Here is a 26,341-nt window from a genome sequence, read left to right on the forward strand (position 1 = left end):
TTTTCCAATGACTGTCATCAACTTCCAGCAAATAGTTAGGGAACACTAATTTTTCCCTCATGATCAGTGGTTTCTGGTAGCTGGTCACAGACTAATCTCTAGGCCTATGTAACTTCGGCTTTATTTGTCACCACATGTTTGCAAAACCTCAGTAAGAAAATTGAATATTTCTTCCAGTAGCGTAGACTGTTGACCTCTGCTGAGCCTTGGGTTTTGTGTTTTGGCCATTGCCATCTTGGTTTTTTGGAGCTATAACTTTTCAACCAGGGTTAACTGAACAGCTACCATTTCAGTAGTGGGTTAACACTCCTACAGGTTACTCAGGTTATTTCCTCAGCAGGCTAAGATAAACAGCCAAGAAAACATTAAGGATTAAGATAGCTCTACTGCCTGCTTGGCTGACAAGTTATTTTCCAATGAACTGCCAACTCTCTTCCTTTTTGAAACCAAAATTGAAGAAATCAGTAAATTTTCTTTAATTGGTGAAATTAATACAATGACATCTCATGTCCTGTACAGCACTAAATATAATTAAAGTACCAGGTCTTTTAGACTATAAAACAAAAATTTTACACTATAAAATACTATGAAAAAGTCTTGAGATATCCCTGATTTCTTAATGATTTGCTACGAAAATGGGAAATAGGGGAAATGGGATATTATTAATTGAAACATGCATAGAAATACAATATATAAGGAAAAAAAGAATTTGCACAATTCTAATGAGATTATGAAAGTCAATAAGTTGTAACGCCCACCTTTATTCTTCAATAGAGCCTGAAATATCTTACGCAAGGTTTCTTGTAATTTCTTTAAGTAGGCTTCAGGAAAAGAGCTCCAAGCTTCTTGAAGGATATTTCAAAGCTCTGCTCGGCTGGAGGTAATGCCCTTCAGCAGAGCAGAGCAGTGATCCCTCAAGCTTAAAATGAGCTTGAACTGGCACAACCTTTGATGGTGTAATTAATATAAGTTGAGAAAGAGAATCATGACAGTGAGGCACAGACTGAGAGAACTGTGTTGAACAGAGACATGTATTGGATAGCTCTGTAATGAAAGGACATTGTTGGAATTGTTGGTCATTGGTGTATCAATGCAATATAAGACACTACCCTCATCTGAACTTTGTCCTTTGCTCCATTAGTGTTCCTGTTGTTAGGCCAAACCTTGAGGTCAAATTAAGGTTCCCGGGAGTCTTGTGTACTAAAAGGTGTCTATAACGTGTCTGTTATCCAGAATATCAACTTTATCCACTGTGTTTGAGATGAATGCCGGTTTTATCTCATGCACAGTTGTGTTAATTTCATAGTAATGTCTTTGCTTGGACCAGTCATCTAGGTTACTGGAGAGACATCAAGTACAAAAACTGGCATGGAGGTGACTTTGCATTACTCGAACTACCTTTTTTTTTTTTTAATCTTGTGTTTTTATCAGAATGGACACTGACTCCCCACTGTACCAGAGTAGTTATGTTCAAAAATGATAATGCTATACAATGTGGCTTTGGTCTGAAAACATTAAAGAGCATGCTGTGATTTGGCGTAGTCTGCATATACACTTGGTAACACACTGTGCTGCCATCCTGCCGAGCCATCTGTCTAGCAAAAGATTACTAGGTAGCTCTGTTAATCCAGGTAGCTTCCTAACTGCACCCTGTCAGCGAGGAAATGAAGTTGAGTGGAAAATGTTTCAATGAATAAGACCCACGTTTCCTCTCAGGCTTAAGGCTTGACCTTGACACACCAAGCAGTTTCAACACTAGCAAAGCAGTAGCCTTATCACGCTGCTTATATATATAGAATTCCCTCCAGTTTGGCTCAAGAATCTTGTTTATGGGGATGATAGGCAGTTTTGTGCGCATTAGATCACTTTCACCTTGCCAAAGTTTGAGATTCTTTGCCACTTACATGAACTGTGTGTCAGCACTTTCCTCCATCCACCATTCTCTGAGGATTAGAGACTAGAAAAGAACAGATTGTGTTTCTGTTTCACTTCATCCATCCATGACTGTAAATTTGTGTCATGGGAGGGCTGATGCTGAGTCACACACTTTCTTTAAGTTTGAAGGGTATTTTTTTTTTCAATTCTAAATCTGTTGTTAAAGCAGTAGAGATGGCACCCGATCTATTAAATGGAGATATTTAACTGTGTTTGCTTTGCTTGTCCTTATAAATATTCAGGTCAGAAATTCTCTGACTAAAGTTGTTTTAGTCAGAGAATTTCAAAGGTGTGCTCTCTCATTACACTGCACCATGTAAAGCAGCTCCATTGCCTGCGTATTAGATTTAGTTGGACAGAGAACATTCTGCTAATTAATGCTGCCGGCAGGCTGTGTGTGAGTGACTGTGTGTGTTTATGTGTGTGAGCCAGTGTCTGTCTGTGGCTGTTTCAGAGTGTGCTGAGCCGAGATCTGTGGACCTCATTAGCGTTTTTGTGCGCATGCTTGGCTGTCTCACTGCCAGTGTGCGCGCAAGAAATGTAAATGTTATTTCTGTTTGTGTGAGTGTGTGCATGCATGTATGTGTATCGGTGTTTGCCTGTCACACTCCTCTGAGGCAGGATACACAGGCAGATGGGCAGAAATTTGCATCAGCAGCAGTGTCGGGAATCTTTCTGATCTGTCCGTTTATAACGCGTCAGGTGGCCTTCCTGCAGAGAACCTGGGCAGCTCTCTTTCTTCTCAGGAAGAAAGACATGCAGAGACAGGAGCAGAGAACGAGAGCAGGCAAATAAAGACTAAGGGGAATAAACCAACAGAAAAAAAAGGAGTCTGGATTTAAGAGACATGAAGGAGTAAGGGAGTAATGACCAGAAGAGATAGAGGGAAAAGAAGTTCATGTAGAATTATTATTTTTATGCAGGTTTAAAACTAATACTAAACCCATATTAAAACTGGTCACTCCACTCCGAGTAACACATGCGTCAACTGAAGTAATGACAAAAAGATCACAGTGTCCTTGTGCCCCCGTATGGCTTAGAAACTATAAGCACTTCTCTACCCCATTGTCTTTTTCATATTCAACTGTATTTGAATTGAGCCATTGCTAAGTATATGACATGAGATCACATGAAAAATTATTACAATAAACAAAATATTGATTTTTTTTAACAAACTTTAAGTTTTTATAAAATTCCCATCACTTTCTTCTTCTTCTATTCTTCTTCATACACACAGCTTTAAACCCATTCTCATTCTTATGTTGCCTAAAAAAGCCATTGTCACCAAGTCACCATTATGTTTTCTAGAATATAATACTTGACACTTATGAATTATAAATGCCTATGGATTCCAAGCAGCTTATTTTTAGAGTCCCTCATACACGTACACACATAGATTCCATTTCAAGGCTGGGGTTTTGTCCCTGCAAGCACTACTTTTATAGACTGCTCTGTACTGTACTGTGAACGAATTTACTACAAGTACTGGAAAGTACTGTATGTTAAAAAATAATATAGTATAGTCAACTAATCACATAAAAATGAAATCATAACTATCTATATTTGATGTGAGCATCTCCAGTTCTCCTGGGTACACGTGCAGTTATTCAATCTTGGAAAATGTGCCACAGGTCTCTGGATTTTAGACTGGCTCACTGTCTTTTGTCTCTTGATATAATCTCTGCATGGTGTGTTTAGTGTGGGGCCCTTTGTTCGCCTTATGTTTGAAGATAATTCTTTGACTTACCACGTGCTGGGATTTTGTTGCTATGCCATAGACTGACTTTGAAATGAATAAGATGTTTTTCTCATGGTCTTGAGTGATGGTTATACTTACATGGGGTGGCTGTAGCTCAGGTGGCAGAGCAGGTCAGCCACTAATCAGAAGGTCTGCCAGGCTGCCTCCTGGCTGCATGCCAAATATCCTTGGGCAAGATACTAACCCCATGTTTGCCTACTGGTGGTGGTCAGAGGGCCCGGTGGTGCCAGTGTCCTGCAGCCTCGCCTCTCTCAGTGCGCCCCAGGGCAGCTGTGGCTACAATGTAGCTTGCCATCACCAGTGTGTGAATGGAATGACTGAATGTAGTGTGAAGCGCTTTGGGGTCCTTAGGGACTAGAAAAGCGCTATACAAATGCAGGCCATTTACCATTACATAATATTTAGCAAGTTTTATTGGATTTTGTTCGTTGATGGATAGAATGCTTTGAGACTTCTGCACAGCACTGTATGGTTGTGCACATGTGAGGGCATCTGTGTGCATGCATGTGATTTGTTTTGCATGTTTGGTTAGTCTATGCAAATGTGCATTTGTACAACTTCAGACACTTCTTCAAAACTACAACTGAAAAAATTTAATGATAGGTGGCTGGGTGGTGTTTGTGTTTTCAGTGGAAACACTGTTAAATGCCCATCTAAATGATTTATTCCATTTGTTTGTTGCCATAAAAGGGAAATTTCTTTCAACACCCTGTATATTGGCAGATGAATAAAGATAATCATTTGAAAAACATCTTGAAGTCACTTTGTACTGATGACAGAATGGTGCAGTGAGTTTAACTTTCTTTGGAGCGCTCAGTTGTTTCCATGGAGACAGACGGAGAAGATTTTAATTTGCAAACAAAGTGAGTCAAATTATAGGATGCTTATCACTGTCAGTGCTACTCCTTGTGCTTAAAGAGATAAAAACAACAGATGCATTTGTATTTTTATAATGACAAACATATCTGAGCTGAGATGAAAGCTAAAATCAAAGTCATTGATTGAAGTTCATATTTTAAGTTGGGGTAAATAACTGAATCTGTCAGTATGAGGCAAGTACACAATAATATCTGGATGCACTCTTTTCATATCCAAAATATTCCACTAATAATGTGTGTATATTTGTGTAGGTCAGGATTTAATCCCTCTAGCTAACGTCAAAGTCCTTCTAGAAGCATGACTTACCACTTGGCAGCCATATTGGTAACTCTTCTGGGGCGATCGTGGCTCAAGAGTTGGCAGTTTGTCTTGTAATTGGAAGGTTGCCGGTTCGAGCCCTGGCTCCGACAGTCTCAGTTGTTGTGTCCTTGGGCAAGACAGGAGTTGATAGTGGACTTCCGGAGGTGCAGAGAAGTACACACCCCCATCACCATCAACGGCGCTGCTGTGGAGAGAGTGAGCAGCTTCCGGTTCCTTGGGGTACATCTGGCTGAGGATCTTACGTGGTCAGTACACACAAACAAAACAGTGAAGAAGGCGCAGCAGCGCCTCTTCTTTCTCAGGAGACTGAAAAGATTCGGCATGAGCCCCCGCATCCTCAGGACCTTCTATCACTGTGCCATTGAGAGCATCCTCACTGGATGCATCACCACCTGGTATGGCAACAGCACCGCCTACAACTGCAAAGCTCTCCAGCGAGTAGTGCGGTGCTCTGAACGGATAATTGGAGGTGAGCTTCCCTCCCTCCAAGACATCTACAGGAAGCGGTGCCTGAGGAAAGCGGGGAGGATCATCAAGGACTCCAGTCACCCCAGCCATAAACTGTTCAGACTACTTCCATCAGGAAGGAGGTTCTGCAGCATCCGGTCCCGTACCAGCAGACTGAGAGACAGCTTCTTCCATCAGGCCATCAGACTGCTGAACACGTCATAGACACCTCAGCTTCACTACTGGAACTTCAACATTATGCACTCCATACTGTACAGTAATGCCACTGTTTTGCACATGTCTCAACTCTGTATATTTTTATATATTTTATTTATTGACTCTATTTAATTTGTAAAATATGTGTATACACACACACACACACACACACACACACACACACACACACACACGTAGAAAAACATTTAGTATACACATCCAGAATTTTTTTTTTTTTGCATATACTATTATATATTGTACATATATTTATTAGTTTCAGATTTAGCCATTCGTATATTTTGCCTGTTTATGTTATTGTATTTTGCACAACTCTGTTGCTTGTGAAGCTCGCACACAAGAATTTCACTCGCATGTGCTGTACCAATGTACCTGCACATGTGATGTGACAATAAAAGTGATTTGATTTGATTTGATTTGATTTGACACTTCACCCGTTGCCTACTGGTAGTGGTCAGAGGGCCCGGTGGTGCCAGTGTCCTACAGCCTCGCCTTTGCCAGTGCGCCCCAGGGCAGCTGTGGCTACAATGTAGCTTGCCATCACCAGTGTGTGAATGGGTGGATGACTGAATGCAGTGTAAAGCGCTTTGGGGTCCTTAGGAACTAAGTAAAGTGCTATACAAATACAGGCCATTTACCATCTTCTGGGTAGTTATTTCATAAGTGTATGGGGAGCGTGTGAATAAAATTGACAGTCAAGTCTGATTCAAATTGCTTTTAAAAAGTATGTTGAATGCAAACTAAACTATGTGGATTATCTTGTCTTCTTCCTGTCACCCCAACCGGTCGCAGCAGATGGCCGCCCCTCCCTGAGCCTGGTTCTGCTGGAGGTTTCTTCCTATTAAAAGGGAGTTTTTCCTTCCCACTGTCGCCAAAGTGCTTGCTTCAGTTGTCATTCAAAACAAGCTTCTTTTTTTACCTCAAGTCATAGTTGCTATATCAGAATGCTGTTCTCTTAATACTCACTCTGTAGTCAATGCTGTGTTCATAGTGTAGTGTGTATATGTGTGTATATAGTGCCGGTTTACACCAAGAGTCATTTTAAGGTAAAGGTACGGAACTGGAGAGGGAACACTAGCAATCTGGTCATTCCCTGTGAGTGAGTAGGCAGAACTAGGGTGAAGAAGAGGCAACCATCTGCTGTGACTTTATGTTCTGTATTATCTGTAAGCTACAATGCTACAGTGTTGACACTGTAGTCACAGGAAGCACGGTAGTCGTTCCCAGCCCCCCCCCCCCCCCCCCCCGCCCCAGATTTAAATGAATATTTAAACCCACCCATGGTGACACTGATATACTGTTAGGCCCTGGATATTGCTTAGCCCTGCAAAATCTGGACTTCCTAAAACATAAATCAAAGCCAGGCCTTGTGAACTACTTTGGTTTACAAAGCTGCACAGTAGCATTTGAGAACCTGATATAAGAAAGTGAGTGGTAATCCACAATTCTTTTGTAGGCAGAGTAAGAATCGCAGTTTAGGGTGTTTGAGCAGCAGTGCATCTATGCTCCCCCAGAAAAGAAACGATCTGGGCTGGGTGCCTGCTGGGTGAGCTATAAATAGCCTAATAGTGATACCAGGATTTCAAGTCTAGTGTGTGAGAGAGCATCTTCCAACAATGTCTATGTTTATTAGTTAAAACATAAACATGCATCTCATTTTTGTTCATTGCTCCTGTACTACAGCTTTACTAATGTTGGCAACACTTCAATTACTGTTTAAGCCTAGAGTAGGATTAAAGACGGAATCAAACCTAAAAATAAAAATGTAACAATCATATTTTCTGTTTATTTGAGGGTTTTTTCTGAAGCTAGGACAAGTCAGCTGGTAGGAATGGTCTACAATTTTGTCTCCTATATCTGCTTTATTTTTGTTCACCTCTTTCCTATTTGATCAATTAGGAACATTTAGATGTGAGGCATTAGCAGCTAGCAGGGTTGTATTAAATTACCTCCCACTGTGAAGCCATTGCCAACTCTAGTAATTGGGCCTCATTTTTTTTCCTTCCATGAGAACTGCTGTGAAAATATTCATGGTTGTTACATGAATAAGAAATTATTCATTATTCAAGGGGATACATTATTTAAATAATCTGCTAATGTTAGGTTTGATGTAAGCTGTTTGCAATGTTTCAACTGTACTGAACTGTGAAGGACACTTGCCGCATGTCTGTATGTATAAAATCATTGAGCTCCAGTGGGTTTCCTCTCAAAGGCCTTGTTGACCTTTTCACCCTCATTTTTCTGCCAGACCTGCCTGTGTGAGCAGCTTTATCTGGAATAAGATGCTTGAATGTCAAAGGGTGTTAATGGAAAACTCCAGGGTCAAAATGTCTAGAAACCTGCTGTGTCGGGTTTAAATCAGGTTTTACATTTTGCTTCAGACTGAAAAATTACAATGATTTATTGGGCCTCATAATTTCGAGATTCTGTATCTGCCACTGGCTCACATGTTAAGTCAATCAAATAGAAAACTCTTTCTAACTGTGATTTCCTTTTGCTTAGGTTCAAACTTCCTCTGTGCCACCCATATCATCCCTGTGAAGAACGAGGAGGGTGTGGTCATGATGTTCATCCTGAACTTTGATTACATCCTGGATGAAGGCAGCAGTGACTCGCTGGAGAGACTAAACCATACCTCACCTTCTAAAGCTGATCAATGTGAGTAAAAACATGCAAGGCCCAGGCAGGAGAAGGTCGGTGCTAGACGACCGTCTGTGACATTTGGTCGGAGCTTTTATTCGTTCCCCAAATCTGGTTGTGTTTGTACCATTAAGTAAATATAGTGTTAGAAATAATACATGTATAAAGGTGGACATATATTAGAAATACATAAATATACTAGAGACCTACTATAATCTTAACGTTGCACATGCTGCTGTCTGCTATAATTGATATTTCACTTTAGTATAACTGATCCGCACTTTGTGTCTACGCCTTTTTTTGCGCTGATTCTAAAGCTGTTAGTTTCATCTCTCTCCAAACAATATTGACCGAACCAGCAGCAAAAAAAGATCCAAACTATGCTTCACAAAAACATCGTCATGAATTCCCTCTGACTTTTGCTGTTTTGCTTCCACCACACTTCATGCACAGCTCTCTCTCTCTTTCTCAGTATACTTCAAGAACAGTTTCCCGTCTAAAAATCTGTTTTCTGCATTATTCACTTGCTTGTTACGCACAAGTCTGCCGTTGTTTACAGCGCTGTCGGACGCTGTTTTTTTCCCTTTTACTTGCTTCCGAAAAGAAAGCCTCATTTCTGCTGTTCAATAGGCTTCTAAACAAATGTAAACTTTTTAAAATTATGCAAAATGCATAATGCGCTAATAAAACCGCTGTAACTTCAGAGGTAATGTTCATATGTTAATTAATGGTTTTCTTTCATTTTTGATGTACTGCAGAATATTTTTTATAAAATCCCAGGCCAGGAAAATCACCTTCATGTTTTTCTGTGTTTTTCTTCAGCTACTTTGACACAAAGGCATCTGCTGTGATGCTTACACCTTTGATAAAGTCTTGCGAGTGTCAGCTTCCTTTTTATAGATACAAAAATATGTAAATTTACTGATCTGAATTATAATATTTCTGGCTCTCTGAGGCAAAATTTCCCAGATTTAAATCGAATCGAATTGAATCAAATCGTGGATCGTGAATCGGAATCTAATCGAATCGATTCTAGAAATCAGTGACAATACCCAGCCCTATACAAGACTGCTCAAAGACGTTTCACCATTAATGCTTCAATTTTATCCATCCATCGAATTTAAATTTAATTCATTTATCTTTATTATCAGGCTATGTACCACAAACTTTTAAGGTGGTGGTAATTAAACCATTATTTTAAAAAGTCCTTAATTGATCCTTAATTATAGACGGATTTCTAAACTTACTGTTATTTTTAAAAGTTATTGAAATAGTGGTATTCAAACAGTTAGCTGATCATCTGCAAAGGAATGGTTAGTCTGAGGAGATTCAGTCAGGATTTAGAGTGTATAGCACAGAAATAGCACCACTGAAAGTCAAATGATCTTGAAATTGGACTGGTGTCTGTGCTCATCTAACACGGCCGACCACAGTTTTTTTACTACAGTGATTAAAATACACTAATGGTAGCAAAAGAACTGCATCGCATATCTTTATACAGGGAGTGCAGAATTATTAGGCAAATGAGTATTTTGTCCACATCATCCTCTTCATGCATGTTGTCTTACTCCAAGCTGTATAGGCTCGAAAGCCTACTACCAATTAAGCATATTAGGTGATGTGCATCTCTGTAATGAGAAGGGGTGTGGTCTAATGACATCAACACCCTATATCAGGTGTGCATAATTATTAGGCAACGTCCTTTCCTTTGGCAAAATGGGTCAAAAGAAGGACTTGACAGGCTCAGAAAAGTCAAAAATAGTGAGATATCTTGCAGAGGGATGCAGCAGTCTCAAAATTGCAAAGCTTCTGAAGCGTGATCATCGAACAATCAAGCGTTTCATTCAAAATAGTCAACAGGGTCGCAAGAAGCGTGTGGAAAAACCAAGGCGCAAAATAACTGCCCATGAACTGAGAAAAGTCAAGCGTGCAGCTGCCAAGATGCCACTTGCCACCAGTTTGGCCATATTTCAGAGCTGCAACATCACTGGAGTGCCCAAAAGCACAAGGTGTGCAATACTCAGAGACATGGCCAAGGTAAGAAAGGCTGAAAGACGACCACCACTGAACAAGACACACAAGCTGAAACGTCAAGACTGGGCCAAGAAATATCTCAAGACTGTTTTTCTAAGGTTTTATGGACTGATGAAATGAGAGTGAGTCTTGATGGGCCAGATGGATGGGCCCGTGGCTGGATTGGTAAAGGGCAGAGAGCTCCAGTCCGACTCAGACGCCAGCAAGGTGGAGGTGGAGTACTGGTTTGGGCTGGTATCATCAAAGATGAGCTTGTGGGGCCTTTTCGGGTTGAGGATGGAGTCAAGCTCAACTCCCAGTCCTACTGCCAGTTTCTGGAAGACACCTTCTTCAAGCAGTGGTACAGGAAGAAGTCTGCATCCTTCAAGAAAAACATGATTTTCATGCAGGACAATGCTCCATCACACGCGTCCAAGTACTCCACAGCGTGGCTGGCAAGAAAGGGTATAAAAGAAGAAAAACTAATGACATGGCCTCCTTGTTCACCTGATCTGAACCCCATTGAGAACCTGTGGTCCATCATCAAATGTGAGATTTACAAGGAGGGAAAACAGTACACCTCTCTGAACAGTGTCTGGGAGGCTGTGGTTGCTGCTGCACGCAATGTTGATGGTGAACAGATCAAAACACTGACAGAATCCATGGATGGCAGGCTTTTGAGTGTCCTTGCAAAGAAAGGTGGCTATATTGGTCGCTGATTTGTTTTTGTTTTGTTTTTGAATGTCAGAAATGTATATTTGTGAATGTGGAGATGTTATATTGGTTTCACTGGTAAAAATAAATAATTGAAATGGGTATATATTTGTTTTTTGTTAAGTTGCCTAATAATTATGCACAGTAATAGTCACCTGCACACACAGATATCCCCCTAAAATAGCTAAAACTAAAAACAAACTAAAAACTACTTCCAAAAACATTCAGCTTTGATATTAATGAGTTTTTTGGTTCATTGAGAACATGGTTGTTGTTCAATAATAAAATTATTCCTCAAAAATACAACTTGCCTAATAATTCTGCACTCCCTGTATATTTGCAGATGTAAATCTACTAATTTTTAGATGGGACTCTTCTTCACACACAAGTTAGTCACGGAGTTCCTCAAGGTTAAATGCTGGGACCAATACTTTTTATATGATAAATGATTCGCTTAGGTAAAATTATTAGAAAAAACTGGATTCAATTTAATTGCTCTGCAGATACCCAGCTGTACTTATCCAGGAAGCCAAATGATACAAGTCAACTACACTCCAGGCATGTCACAGACAAAAGCCTGGATGAGCTCTGATTTCCTACTTCTAAATTCAGATAGTCACTAAATCAGACAACCTCCGTTTTAACCAGATAATTACTTTAAAGTGCATTACGTTGGCCTGCCGTAACACTGTGAAGGATCTTGTGGTATATTTTATGTCCTTCATTATGCACATTAAACAAATATGTAGGACTGTCTTTATTCATTTCCGCAGTATTGCTGAAATTAGAAACATCCTGTTTCAGATTGATGCTAAAAAGCTAATATCAGGTCCCTCTAAAAGCTCTCTGAAAAGCCTTCAGTTGATCCAGAATACTGCAGTGAGCGTACTAACTGGGACTAAAAAGAGAGACTATATTTCTCCCATATTAGCTTCTTTCCGTTGACTCCCTGTTAAATTTAGAATTTAAGCATGTTTTAAAGATGTCATAGTGTCTTATTATCCTAACAGAGCGCTTCTCTGTCAGACTGCTGGCTGGTAGTACTTGTACTTGTAGTGCTTAGAGCTTGTAAAAGTAGAATAGGAGGCATACTCTTCAGCTATCAGGCCCCTCTACTGAGGAATCAGCTCCTATTTGGGAGACAGATACTCTCTCTACTTTTAAGATGACTCAATTTAGCACAAATGCATTGTGTCAGAAGAAATTTTGCCTGTTTCTTGATGTTGTCAGCTACCAGTTTAAATTGTATGTCATGCAGAGTGGAGTGTTAGAACCCAAATACCAGATGCAAAGACAGTCAGACTGAAATAAAAAGTGAGCAACTTGTTGAAAGCTAATGACACATTTGAATAAAAATGAAAAGTAAAGTACAAAGAAAATGGCAACTACTTGAAACCTAAACTTGAAAACACACTAAGGCTAGGAAACAACAGAGCTGGGGAACAGTGGAAAGGATGAATAGCAGGGCATGGAGAACAGACTCAAGAACACTGCATGAACACATTATTCAAAATATTTTTATTGAGTATTTGTGGATGTAGTTTACAAAGAAAAAAAGAAGACGAACAAAAACACAAACTGTTTACAATGAGCACAAACACATTAGACCAATCAGGGACCAAATAGAATATTTAAATAACTAGAAAGTTAAAAAGCTCAGACACAGACGCAGAACCAAAACACTGTAATCATCTTAGTTATACTTTTATTTGGCTACTTCAGCATTTTTACACTTGATTCCCTGATTGTCTATTTATTTCTCTGTACAGTCTATATTCTTCTTTATGTATTTCTTTGTCATTCCCTTTTCAGGTGCACTTATTTCTGTTTTTCCAGACATGTTAAGCTAATCTTTGCATGTACTCTTGACTACTGCAAAAACACCTCTGGGGTACTTTTATCCCCATATTGACTGCTACATTTTCACTTTCTTTTTTTTTTTTTTAATCTTACAACTGTACTAGCAGCAGTAATCACGAGGGCAGCTGCTGAAATTCCCAGCTAGACTGCTCCTTTGGCATGTTGACACAAGCGTTTAGCAGACACTTATGTGTTAGCCTGCTATCATTTCAAAGGTCTGGACCAATTATAGCTCAGGATGGCCTGATGAACTCCTGGAGCAGTGCTGTGGGTCCCTCGGTTTCCCAGAGCTGTCGGTGTAATAGTGGATAATGTCGTTCCCCAGCTGTGCTCTTGAACGTGTTCTTGATGCCTTGTCTTTTTTTAAAGTTTTTCACTTTCCCCATTTTCTGTCTGTGACATATAAAGCAGCATCGTGAAGACCAAAGGTCACCTCAGATTAGTGTAATTGAACGAGGACTCGAACAGACTGCCTTGCTTCATGTGGCGTGTGAATGCATGTTCTTTACACACAGTTTATATACATGTTTATGTATGATACTATGACAGTGTGCATGCTTAGGCTATAGTCAAGCTTTTGTGTGCGTGTGTGTATGACAGGGGGCCATGTTTGGCTGTTGTGCATGTGACTGATAAGGCCCTCGTATTTCACTTTTCTTTTTTTTCCTTTTTTTTTTTTGTCCCGTTCGGATCTTTAGCCATCAGAATTGTTGTCTTAAGGCCAAGAAAGATGCCAAGCGGATTTATTTTACCAAGTGGATCATCATGACCTTGCCATATTGGTCCATTTGATTGACCTTTATTATAATTATGTATTTATTTTATTTTCAGTTGCTACAAACGGGACAGACATGACTGGGGGATAGGACAGGGAGAAAGAATGAAAGAAAGAGAGGGAGAGAAAGAAAAAAAGAGGGGACAAGAGACGGTGAGAAAGGGGGGAAGAAAGAAAGAAAAACAAACAAAACACCTGGATCACCTGGAACGCAAACAAAAAAAGAGCAACATAATAAATACAGCACCAAGCGGACCACCTCCTTATCTGCAGTAGCAGGGAGGCCCCGCATCTGACAGCCAGCACCTCCTCCCAGCCCCCCAGCTGCGAGGAGGTGCTGGCCGTCAGATTGGGATCTAACAGGCTAACAGAACCGGGGTGAGTGAAGACCCCAAACCTCCCTACGCCCGCTCATATGTAGTGTTGCTGTGTGCTGTTCTAAAGTGCATTTAAAACACGGGTGGGTGCAGAGGGGCTCTGCACCCACCCGCCCACAGCTCCGGCGACACAACAGCCAGAACCCAAGCCCCCAAGGCCCAGCCAGCACCCCAGACCGGGGGGGGGAGCACCCCCAGACCCCCAAGCCTCCACGCCCGTCCCGGACCCACCCAGGGGCAGCCAGGCTACCAGGCCAGTAACCAACGGCCGCCAGCACAGACCCTCCCCCATCTCCGCTGTACGCAGCCACAAGGAAAACACCATCTAAGAGCCACCAGAGCCCCTAACCAGGTCATGGCCACATCCCCCGGGTTAGGCCCTCCAGGGAAAACGTCCCTAGGGACTCCCCAGACGCCCTAAGGCCGTCCCTACCCCCATATCAACCACAATAGCGAAGGCAGGACCAAACCATGACCTCCCACCCCCACTTAGAAAAGTATTTCACTTTTCTAAGGCCCAGTCTGAACACTATAGCAGTTCTCCCAGCTCTGTTTCCAGTCTGAATATCTAAGTGAGTGCCTCCACAGATATAGTTCAGATTTGCTTATAGGGTCAAGGCCCGATGCTGGATAGGTTTCTTTGTGCTTCGTTTATTTATCCATTTAACTCTAGAAGCTCTAGAAACCTGTGTCATGTTCACAAATTATGAATAATTTTGTCAGAATTTTTCATGAAAAAACTGCTAAATATGTAATTTAAGACTGTGAGACAGACAGTGTTACTATTCTAATTAATAGCCTTACACTGCTTGTTACTGAGGAGATGATGCATGCATTGCGTTATCTAGACTCTATCTGAGGAATGCATTAGGCACTGCTTATCAATTGCCCTCTGTCAACCAGTGATGAGTCATACATTCTGCAACCGTCTTGGATTGCTTTGAGCAGCAGAGAAGAGCCACTAACAGATTCACAAAATTCACACAGAAATGTGCGCAAAATGGTTCATTTCACTATGCTGTGTATTGTGTTTCTTATGAATTCACAAGTATTGTTGCAATAGTAGGGAATTCCTCCAGCACTGAGCATCACTTGGAAGATAAGAAGCAGAATAGTTGAAAATGTTGTCAGTATATTGAGAGCTGACACTATTAAAACCAGAACATTGAAAATAAAATATGTGATCTCTACAAATTTGACAGATGGAGTTCAAATTAAGTCTGCTATGTGTGACAAATCTAAAAACTTATCCAGGTCAAATAAGCATATGTGTGCCTAAAAGTTTGTGTTCTTTACATCATCACTGGAGCTTCTTGTACTTTTGAACCAGAGGCCTATTTTATAAAATAGTCAGTAGGTTCAAAAGAGCAGATATCAAAATTAGAGAATGGTTAATAATTTGTAATTTTTGTCTTATGGGTGACTGTAAATGTCACATAGATAAAAGCTTTAAAAAATAACAAACAGATACTGTATTTAATTCCAAAATCAAGATTAAAGGTGTTTCATTTTCACATGAGTGCAGGTGGTGAAGACATGCAGGGCGATTTGGAGAAGGTAGTGTGTGGATTTGATGTGCCTGGTGCTCTTCACTGCAGTGTACAAAAAGTCATTTGTTGTAACCCTGACAACAAAAACTATTATATTCATCTTCACTGAACCTGCGTAACACTTTGTAAGTTATAAGGGGAAGCAAGGCCTCACACAGTTTTGTTGTCTTTTAAGACTGTTGGTACCTTCATTCCTATAATGTGAGATTGTCTGCTTGTGATATATTAGAACAATAAAGTAGTTCTAAAATTGTCTCACCTCTTATCTTACTTTGCCCAGGCCTATATCAGTTCTTCTTCTAAATATTCTGTCTATGCTAGGCATCTCAAGTTAGAAAAATGATGCTGCTGAAAGGTTACAATGGTTTTTGCTTGTCTCCTTACTATCTCTACATTAGACACCAGATTTTCACGTTAGACACTATTTATTTTGAGCTCTCCACTACAGCTCAGCATCTAATCTAACCACATGATGTGTTTATAACTGTAGAACAACAGGAGGTTCAGAATAGGTTTCAGGAAAAAACGAGCAAGGAATTGCAGATTTAGTGGATTGATGGCGCTATGTGTTGTCTTTAGCATTTAGTCGCACTATAGTTTTCTGTAACCAACCACACTGGCTTCTGTGCATTGGGGAATGTGGTGATGAGCCTAGGAAGTGAAGAGCAGCTGGGGGAAATTATTTATGAGCTATCTTTTTCCTCAGGAGGAAAGATTCATCAAATTCCTGTTGGGGAAATGGCTTTTCAGTTTATTCAGGATTAGCCTTCAGGGCTACTAAGACTCTGTCTTAGTCTTTCTTTCTTTGTTTCCCTCTTTACTTGTTTTTCTACCCTTGTCCACGCAGTTTAAGTAATTCGTGTACTTTATATCTGTAGCCAATTTAGAGTGACCAGTGAATATAACATATGTCTTTGGACTGCGGGAGGAACCCTGAGTACCCAGCAGGAGCCCACCTAAGGGGAACTTTCTTTCTGTGAGGTTTTGTACTGATCACTGACTTCTATAGTGTTTCTATTTCAAATTCAGCCAGGGACCTTTACTGATTATCACTCTGGTATATTTTCACACGCCGATGGCAACTGCCTGACTTAAAAAATAAATAAAATAAAGCTCGTGACTATCAACTCAGGCTAATTTCCTCTGTAATAAATAAGCAGAGAGCAAAGTTGGGACCCAGCAGAAATACAAATGTTATCCTCTAGAGCAGGGGTCAGCAACCTTTAACACCCAAAGAGCCATTTGGACCCGGTTTCCACACAAAAGAAAACACTGGGAGCCGCAAATACTTTTTGACATCTAAAATGAAGATAACACTGTATATATTGTTTATATTGGCGAGTATAGGGCTTTGGAGTTGACGTCACGCCGCAATGCATTGTGGGAGCGCGGTGCCATTTTCGGGGTCTACAAATCAAACCAAACACACTGTTGTTGTGTTGGAACGACGACTACAAGAAAGATGCTTCCGCGAGTGTGACGCTTATTTTGAGCGACGAAAAATAATAAAATTTGATTTTATTTTTATATTTCAATGTCACAATAATCTTCCAATTTAGAACTACAAGTTTAAAAAGAACGAATACAAAAAATACACTTCAGCTAAATACTTGTAATATATTTTCCCAAACCATGCGGAGCTGCAGTATAAGGACTAAAGAGCCACGTGCGGCTCCGCAGGTTGCCGACCCCTGCTCTAGAGCATGTGAGTAATACTAGGGCTGTGCTGGAAATCTAGGAAAACAACTCTTAAGGTGAAAGAAATCTGCTTTCAAATCACTTAGCAAACACATTAACTGCTGTACAACTCTCTTTTTTATGTAATGTCAGCAAAAGCTCAAGAACAAAAGACAGAGACAAAAAGACACACCATCGTTTTTGTCCTGCGTTTACCACAGCATGGAGGGTTGTTGTTCCCTTTCTGCTTCTAACGTAATCTCTGAATGATGCTCACATTACATCAAGATGTTTCACTCCCCAACATGGGGATCTGAGGACCCAATTAATATTCAGTGCAAATATTACTATCTGGTATCATAGCAACAAGGGCCACTGTACTGGTTGTGTAAAGCTGCCAGTGAGATTTTGCAGGGAGGGAACGGGAGGGGTAAAGAGGGAAGAGACGCATACAGTACATGCAGTAACAGCAGTCACAAAAAGGGCAACATATCCATGAAACGTTTGGCTCTTTCAGTGCCACAATTAAATGTACATGCAATTTTCTCACCACACGCTGACTGTGTGACTGAATTACTAACTAATTTAAGGAGCTGTGGCATACATTGTCCACTTATCCTCCATGCACAATAATTGGAGGCAAGTAATATTGTTCATTATTTTCATAACATGTCACTTTTAGCAGTCAATGTTGGCCCTTAAAATTGTGAAATGCTTCACAATTAATTGTCTAACATGGTAGTATTGTAATATTACAGTGGTGTGATTAGAAAAATAGAACTGAGCTCTCACGAAACAGACTTTTGTTCACAATCGCTTTTAAAAGACGAGAATGCCGATTCAACCTGTTTTCATCCTAATGAATATGAACGGTATCCCAGATTGGAGTTTCCAATCTGAATCTCAAATGAAATGCCAATGATCACTTCTGGCATCAGCATCTGGCTCCAGACTTAATTTAAACACACCACATTGACCCAAACAGACATTGGCATTGTGTCTAAAGTTAGTTTTTCTCTCTCCTCCCTGTCAGTCTCACCCCAGTAGAAGAAGCAGTGAGGTAGATAAAGCGACGGGCTGCTCCCTGCTAACACTCAAACATTAATTCTACTTTTCTGAATACATCCTTACCTTTTCCGCTATTTGCATATGTCGGTATGTTGTATACAATGTAGCTGTCTGCAGAAAATATACAAAGGAGACATGATAATGTGATGTGTTTACTGATTTTCACTGTGTCACCATGGCAGTAAGACTAAAGGCTGAGAGAGTATTGTTATATGCATAGCATATGTTCAGGTGACTTTGCAGTGCATACAGTATGTGAAAACCTGTAAGTCTGAGCATCTGTCTTATGGTGTTTGCATATAGTGTACAACCCAAGTAAATGTGTGTGTGAATGGTGTGTGCCTTTGGGGTGGGGAGCGTTACAGTAAACTTATATTGTTATACTATCATCCCTCAGAACTGCCGTATGTTTCAATATGGTCAGAAATATGACTTTTTACTATCTCTCCAGAAGCTATCAGTCACTCATTAAAGCACTCTCTGTAATCTCCTATAAGACTGACTCTTCTATACATCACACTATAGTATTTCCACAAATGTCCTCCCTTATGAATAATTGAAGGAAACTGAAGCCTGAACTTGTGCCTGAGGCAGAGCAAGCACTTGTGTTGATCTGCCAGGGTCTTTTTAAGAAAGCTGTGTTGGTAGGCTTTTCAGTGATGCTGGCAAACAAATGCGAGGTATCACCAGGGATGCTGAAGAATGTAAGCACGTTTTCTTATAAACACACCGTAAAAACACGCCGCAAGGTCACAGGGGGTTGTGTCTCTCAGGGGTTCATTAAAATCCACTGTATTCTCTGTTTTTATGCTATTTGGGTGTGACTACAGTCAAATAGTCTTCACACTAATTGAGTGGATCAGTTACATTAAATGTGATATCAATTGTCCTCAGGCGTTCCCTGCTTGACAGAAACAAATCTATGCAAGAATATTTTGTTCCAATCCATTAATAGAAGCTAAAGGTTAGAGATAAAATTTGCAACAATACTCATATTTTCTGGGCTATTTTTGTCACTCCCTGAAGAAAAACTCAAATTACTTTACTTTTTTAAAAGTTTTTTTACTTTACCTTTGATCAGGTGGATAATAGATATGATTGAATGGGCAGTCCCCATTCTGTCCATAGCTAGACTGGGTTTACCTCTTGCTCAGTAATAAGAAAATGTAATCCCACAATGTGCTTACACCTTGAACACATCTCTTTTTTTTCCCTATGATGCGTTCATGGTGTAGATGTAAATAAAGTTTTTGTCATGGCGCTCAGCATCACGATTAAATTGAGTAAGGTTTTTTAAGTGTCAAGTAATTTCAAATGGATTTTTTCAACAGATTTAATAAATATCTACACATTTGTACATTTGGCTGGCAGAAACAAATTGTTTCTGTGCAGCATGTTAGAGTTTGTATTGTTGATTGTCATTTATGCTTAGAAATATTTACTTATATATGCTTAGAGTTTTGTAATTAGTTGTAGGTTGGTAGAGGTTTTGATCCTTGATAGTCTGCAAACTTTGTGTGTATTAGACAGCACTTTGGGAGCATGAGAGGTCATACCGTGTCTTATTGTTTTATGGTAGGATCAACGTAGTTGCGTCTGTTCTAGTCTAAGTGCTCTTTGTTTAGATGAACTGCAGGACTTCCTCACCGTGTTATCTAGGATGAACCATCTAGGGTGAGGGGGAGGCTACCCTCTTCCTGACCAAGGATGTTTGACCTTTGATCAGCAGTCCACACACACACACACACACACACACACACACACACACACACACACACACACACGACACACACACACACACACACAGCACACAGTACTCTTTGTTTGTCCTATGTAGACGTCATATGTTAATGAACCTATGCATATTCATGTAACCTCAATAAAAGGACAGTGTACGGGAGGACGGACGAGAGCAACTGGGGTCAAGCGAAGGAACGGTGCCTGTCCGGTTCTCTCCCGTGCACGAGAAACATGAAGAAGCTTGCCTACTTGTGTCTTGCTTTGCAGTGTAATTATATTGTCTTCAACGTTCCAGCGGATGGGTTCAAGCTACAAACCTATCACAGCATCTCACAAATAGTGTCTGCAAGCTAAATCTACAGTTGTTGTAAATATACAACACTGAAAGATGAGTGCAGATGTATGAAAGAGAGGAGCGGGGAAGCAGATGAGAGATTATTTTTAAAGGTGAGGATTACTCAGCAAGTGAAATTTGATATGCTGGAAATTTAAATCTTATTTCACTCACTGGGCCCACGTTCCCATTTGAGGTTTGACAGTGTTTTAGTAGATAAAGGTGAATGGCTTGGACATTAATTGAGCTGCGGTTTTGGGGAAGGCTTCGAAGGGGATTGGGGTATACCAGTTTTGTGTTTCAGAATAAAAGTCTTACCCTCTTTAGGGTCTTTTACTTCAATATAAAGAATCTTGAGGCAACTGTTGTTGTGATTTGGCGCTGTATAAAAACATGTGCTAATCAGAATTGAGACACTTTGTCAGTGTTGTTATTCATATTCTTATTATAAAAAAATATTATCTTGGTGGCATAAGTGTGGAACAATATAGGAGAAACAGAGGCAGTGCGACCACTTGTTCTTATTGATTTTTCTCTTGTTTTCTGTCAGGGAAAGGGAGATTCTTTCGTTTCCGTCTCCCAGCCTTACCTCTCCTGGGAATCAGCAAGCAGTCCCTGCCCCAGGAAGACCCTGATGCCGTCATGGTAGACTCTCCTCGCTACAGTGACGGCTCAGTAGCAACACGTGACTACCAACTTCCCACCACTCGAGAGAGCTGCAGTCCCTCTTACGCCAATGACACCCGTGCCCTCATCGGCCCCAGCCACTGCTCAACCCCTGTGTCTGAGCCTTTGGACCACTCGTCGCCTAAAGGCCCCTGGGACCGGATGTACCCGGACCAGGCCGTTGCCCAGACAAAAAACCAGAGCCAAGAGGACACGCTTATTGCAGCTCCATCAATCCCAGGCCTTACTCCAACTGCCTCCAGAGAGAGTATGTGCAGTATTCGCAGGGCCTCTTCTGTACATGACATGGAAGGCTTTGGGTCCAACTCTAAGATGGTGTTCAGGGACCGGCATGCCAGTGAAGGTAAGAGTGTCCTTTTATACATTTTCAGATATGCATCAACAGTTGCTGAACTGTATATATGGTATTACTTAATAATCACTTTGTATTTATTTTAAATGCTTTAAACTGGTAAACAAAGTTTACATTAGTTTACATTAAACTGCAAAGTGCACAGCACTGGTTGATGATGTCTTGTTTATTGATTTGTTGAATTGATGTGATATAAGAAAGAAACAAATGTAATTGATATTTTATTTACAAATCTAATTAATTACTAAGACTGTCGTCCTAAAATATCAGCTATGTGGGGTTCTAGTGAATCCTCAGTAGATGGTCACATCTATAATCTGTGGTATTGATCTTCCACCTTTTGGTCCTCATTTGGTTGAGGGTAGGAGTGACCCATACTGGTCCTGTTTCCTGCAGCTCAATCAGTCTCCTCCAATTGCCTCTAATTCCTATTTAGATACATTTAATACATCTACTTCCCTGTAATGCATTGTTCACAGGGACAGTAGCGGGTCGTTAACGGCAACCCCCATTTATCATCATAGACACCCACAAATTCTTCTCTCACCTCCACTCCCCTTTTTCTGTCTTCTCCCCCACTCTGTTGCCACCTTCACAGATAATGGTCGCAATATCAAAGGTAACTAACGGCAACCTGCTGCATTTTCAGATCGTGAATAGCGGCATGTCTAATGATACACGTGTACATGTCAAAGCCTGCTTGTTGCATGAGTTTTCCCACAAAAGGTTCATGTTGTATGCAAATGCCTCAGCAGATGACTGTGTTTGTAAGTTCTTTGGCCTCGAAAGACACTAAATGACTACACGACCTGCCTAAACCTAGCCAGCCTCTGTAAGTGCTCACTAAAAAGAAAACACAGTAACCTCTGCACATGCTTGCATGGAAGCAGCACGTTAAACTTCTCTCCTGCTTGTTGTTCATTGAAGAGGATAAATTAATGCTTAAGAAATGATGCCTCCTACTGTCTTTAACCTTTGCTTTCTTGTGTGCAAGCTCTGGATCTTATCTTTGTGAATGGAAAGAAACCTGACTGTTTACATGCTTAATTGAACTGTTGCAGTGCTATGTTGAATGCATAGTACAGCACATATTCAACCAGGTTCTTTAAAAGTCATATGCTCTTTGTAATCAAATGGAATACATATTAATAGCAACATTAGCATCATAGTCTGCCCTTTTTAATCCTCTAAAGGTTTACTGATAGAGCCCCTGTCAAGCTCTATTTACTAGTAATGCCACATTATTGATATGCTTGTACCCGAGACTACTGACCCAACGTCCCAAACACCTTTCCATAATCCCACTTTCTCCTTTACCTCCTATTTCTTCTCTCTCCTGGTTGGCTAGTATCTCGCTCCTGGATGGCTGGGGGTATGGCTTCAGCTTTTTTCTTTTCAGTTGTTTTTTTATGACGGCTTTGATGTATCCTGACTGTGGCATGTATTGAAGCTGCGCATGCAATCTTTCATCCTCAACTGTCTGTTTCTCTGTCCTTGACTCTCAATCACTGTGCTTTGTGGGGTGGGCAGTGTATCCTTCCTCTGCTGGTTCACGCAGCTGAATTAGCAAACTTCTTGTTTTCACTTTTCTCACTCTCATTGGGCCACATGTCAGTTTGTTTAGCGCTATCGCACAGTTCCGTTTTTAATATGATTGTGTTCTACATACAAAGTGTTCACTGATCATACTACATAATCTTATCTATACAGTGAGATCACTGCACTAGATTTGGCAAACTATGGGAACTTGCACTCTCTGATTGCACATTAAATCATTCTGTTTATTCACCAACAGTGTTGTTCATTATGTTTTAATGAGAGGCTCTGAAAGGCTGTACAGTTTATATTTCAGCATCTTTTGTATTCTCGGTATTGTGTTGTGGTTGAAGTCACTCCAAAACTAGGAATCACTCCATGCTCACTACCCATGTTGCAACTACTTCCAAATAAACACTACTGACAGTGCATAACAGATCAACAAGAGCCCAGCTATAAAACAAGATACGGCATCTTCTAATAATAACACCCACCCTCTGCCGTGCTCTTTTTTCAGGACCACTCAGCCAAATCAAATCAAGCCTGCTTGGCTCAACTTCCGACTCCAACCTCAACAAGTACTCCACCATCAACAAGATTCCCCTGATCACGCTCAACTTCTCAGAGGCAAACAATGATAAGAAGTGCCCCTCCCCTCCATCCTCTGAGAAAACTATCATCGCCCCAAAAGTCAAAGATCGCACTCACAATGTCACAGACAAAGTCACACAGGTAAGGACGTGAGCCAGTTTCAAGTTTGTGAATGGGGAGAAAAATTGAGGGCCTGTAATTTAGAATTACAGGCAAAAAATGATCTGTTGGATCCTTAAAATAATAATAATACTACCTGTGAGACCTGCAAACGCAACAAAAATGTTTTCATTGGATTTACATCCTGTCAGCCTCATTTTCTTCACTTGTGCCTTGTGAGTTTCTATTCTTTCTATTTATTTATAGTCCTGTATTCCTATTGATAGTTGACAGTCTGTCTGATTACGTATGTTCTCTGGCTGTGTTCATCCCCCTGCCTTTGATGCCAGTGCTTTTCCACTGTGTGGTTTTCATATATTGCTCAGGCCAGTTTTAGTTTTTGGATTACCTTGTTCCTTCGGAATTATCCAACCTCAATTAAACAGTGCTCGCTGTGTGTTTGGTCATCTGAGGACTCATGAATTTGGGTCTTCAAACTGTTATGGACAGTGCGAAGGGAATAAAACATACTACATCACTGTTTTCATTCTTGAAGAAACAAGTAGTAATTTCAAGCTTTTTGCCTACATAAAATAAAAACAAATGTATCACCCAAACAAACAGAGGCAGCACTGCAATAAGAATAACAACATAAACAGGACTACTAAAAAAATCAGGAATAGACTGAAATGTCTTGGGCCCTTAGTCTGTATTTATTTGTAATGATTTTACTAATAAAGTCTGTGCAGACTGGAGAACAGTGAGATATTAGAATTCTAATATAATGTTCATCATATTATCATTTATGATCATCACAAATCAGACTTGGACAGATTGAGCACTTTATCAGCAGATTGCATGCACACTCCCAAATGCCCTCAGTCAGCATCAGGATGATTAACTGAAATTCAAGGGATCTGATACGTAAAGCATTGGAGGTGTCTATAGCCAAGTGTTCTCTTACAGCTGTCAGACAGCATCCAGAGCTCAGGCTATATGTCTAGAGTTACGAACAGTGTAAGAGGTCATTCTCACCTTTCCTGCCAGGACTGAGAGGCATGGAACTATAAGTTAATGTAGTCCTAGGAGTAGGCCAGTGCTGCTTGAAACTACTGATTAGGTCTCAGTTTTGCATTTTGCCAATTAATGGTGTAACAGATAGAGGACACAGAAACTGACCCCTGTTTGCGCTCAAAGCCAATTTCAGCTGCAGGCCTACACTGACGCCAGAGGCAGAGGGACCACAGAATGGCACAATGTCCTCTCACACAAGTGCAAAGTAAGAGAGGGCTTAATATGGTTTTAATTGACTTGGGTAACATGTGGTAGAATACAACACCTCAGAAGAGTTGCTGCATAAGCGTGGTGAAAGCATCAAGAAGCTTCATACTTCCTAGAATATAACTGTAAAATACACTTTTCCTATCCTATCACTTTCCTTTACGGCTAAGATTGGTAAGCGGGTTTCTGGACACCTGACTTTGACAACCAAGTGACAGAAGATGTCTTGAAAGCAACTTTGAACTCATCAGAGTTTATTTGAAGTTATGATTAAAGCATCTGAACAGATACACTCTCTGTTGGCCTTGGCCACCTCACAGGTACTGCAGCCAGATGGTGGCTTCACCCAGGAAACTGATCAGCTAAAAAGGAAAGCAGACTTGCACCTCACAGGCTGTTTATTACATTTTGAACTTCTCAGTGCACGTGTGGCTAGGGCTGTGCGATATGACCAAAATCTCATATCCCGATATAAGAATTCTATCATCCCGATAACGATATAAATCACAAAAATGTAACATTTTCTGTAAATTCTGTGAATCTCGGGCAGCTCGACTTGCGGGAAGTGTTTCCAGCTGCGCGTCATGTAGCTGGAGTCGAGTGTTTCAACCAATGCATGAAACTATACATTTTTAGACACAAGTTGTAAAGGCCGCCGTTTTCTTTGTGAGTATTTATTACACGGCGTGCTGCGGGGAAAAGCCTGTTCTAACGTTTGAGTCTAAGGTTTATTTTTTAGCACCTGGCGGCTCTTTTTTTATTTCTCATCCGTAAATAATCTGCTCTTTCACGTGATCCATTTTTTTTGGAAAAGTCTCAACAGGATCTTGAGCTTTATTGTGAAAGGTCGTTGCAAAAGTTTTGCGAGATCCCGAGTTTGCAAAAGTCTGTCTTAATTTTTTTTTCTCCCATGTCCCCAGCGGGGCTCCGTAGTTGTTGCTAACCACAACGCATAAAAACATGCGCTTGTCCATCAGTAGTGTGGTTATATAAAATATAAGAGAAAGAGAGAACTTTAAGAAATTAATTTAGCCACTACAGTGACCATCAAAACGATGAAAAAATATTGCCGTAAACAGTTTATTTTGCAACACCACGAAACAAACGATAGTGTAAAATGAAACGATAGACGTTTTTATATCGTCATCCGATATATATCGTTATATCGAACAGCCCTACGTGTGGCTCATCCCCATATGAGGCTCAAATGACCGCATCTTAGCAGTTTATACTTCTTGCGGTTATCTGAGGTGGAATCTTGAGTCAAATAACAGTCTATGTACTTATAAATGATATCTCAGTGTGCACTGTGCAGACCAGAAAAAACAGAAGAGGGGAGGGCTAATGTTTATTTGTGCTTGAGACAGAGACACACACAGAATGCGCTTTCCATTAACCAGCAAGAAAGAGTTCATTTGACCAAGTGCACATGGCTACTGTAACCAGGTTAAATAATTAAGATGGGATCATTA

The 26,341-nt window shown here is 40.5% G+C and overlaps 1 protein-coding gene across 6 annotated transcripts in view; it reads left to right on the forward strand.

The window, feature by feature from the left end:
- kcnh7 (potassium channel, voltage gated eag related subfamily H, member 7) overlaps positions 1-26,341 on the forward strand; it is a 76,911-nt gene that overhangs the window by 19,658 nt on the left and 30,912 nt on the right. For 3 of the 6 annotated variants that reach the window (XM_042228937.1, XM_014340432.2, XM_005943391.3), the window contains exons 3-7: positions 8,078-8,233; positions 20,874-21,353; positions 21,961-21,981; positions 22,711-22,734; positions 23,416-23,630. In XM_042228937.1, the coding sequence (XP_042084871.1) occupies positions 8,078-8,233; positions 20,874-21,353; positions 21,961-21,981; positions 22,711-22,734; positions 23,416-23,630 (896 nt within the window). The remainder of the gene's footprint in view (positions 1-8,077; positions 8,234-20,873; positions 21,354-21,960; positions 21,982-22,710; positions 22,735-23,415; positions 23,631-26,341) is intronic. The other 3 variants (XM_014340433.2, XM_042228936.1, XM_014340434.2) reach the window with 3 other exon arrangements.

This window comes from Haplochromis burtoni, unplaced genomic scaffold (genome assembly GCF_018398535.1).
Source record: "Haplochromis burtoni strain Fernald_Lab_line unplaced genomic scaffold, NCSU_Asbu1 Contig_368, whole genome shotgun sequence".
Lineage (NCBI taxonomy): Eukaryota > Metazoa > Chordata > Actinopteri > Cichliformes > Cichlidae > Haplochromis > Haplochromis burtoni.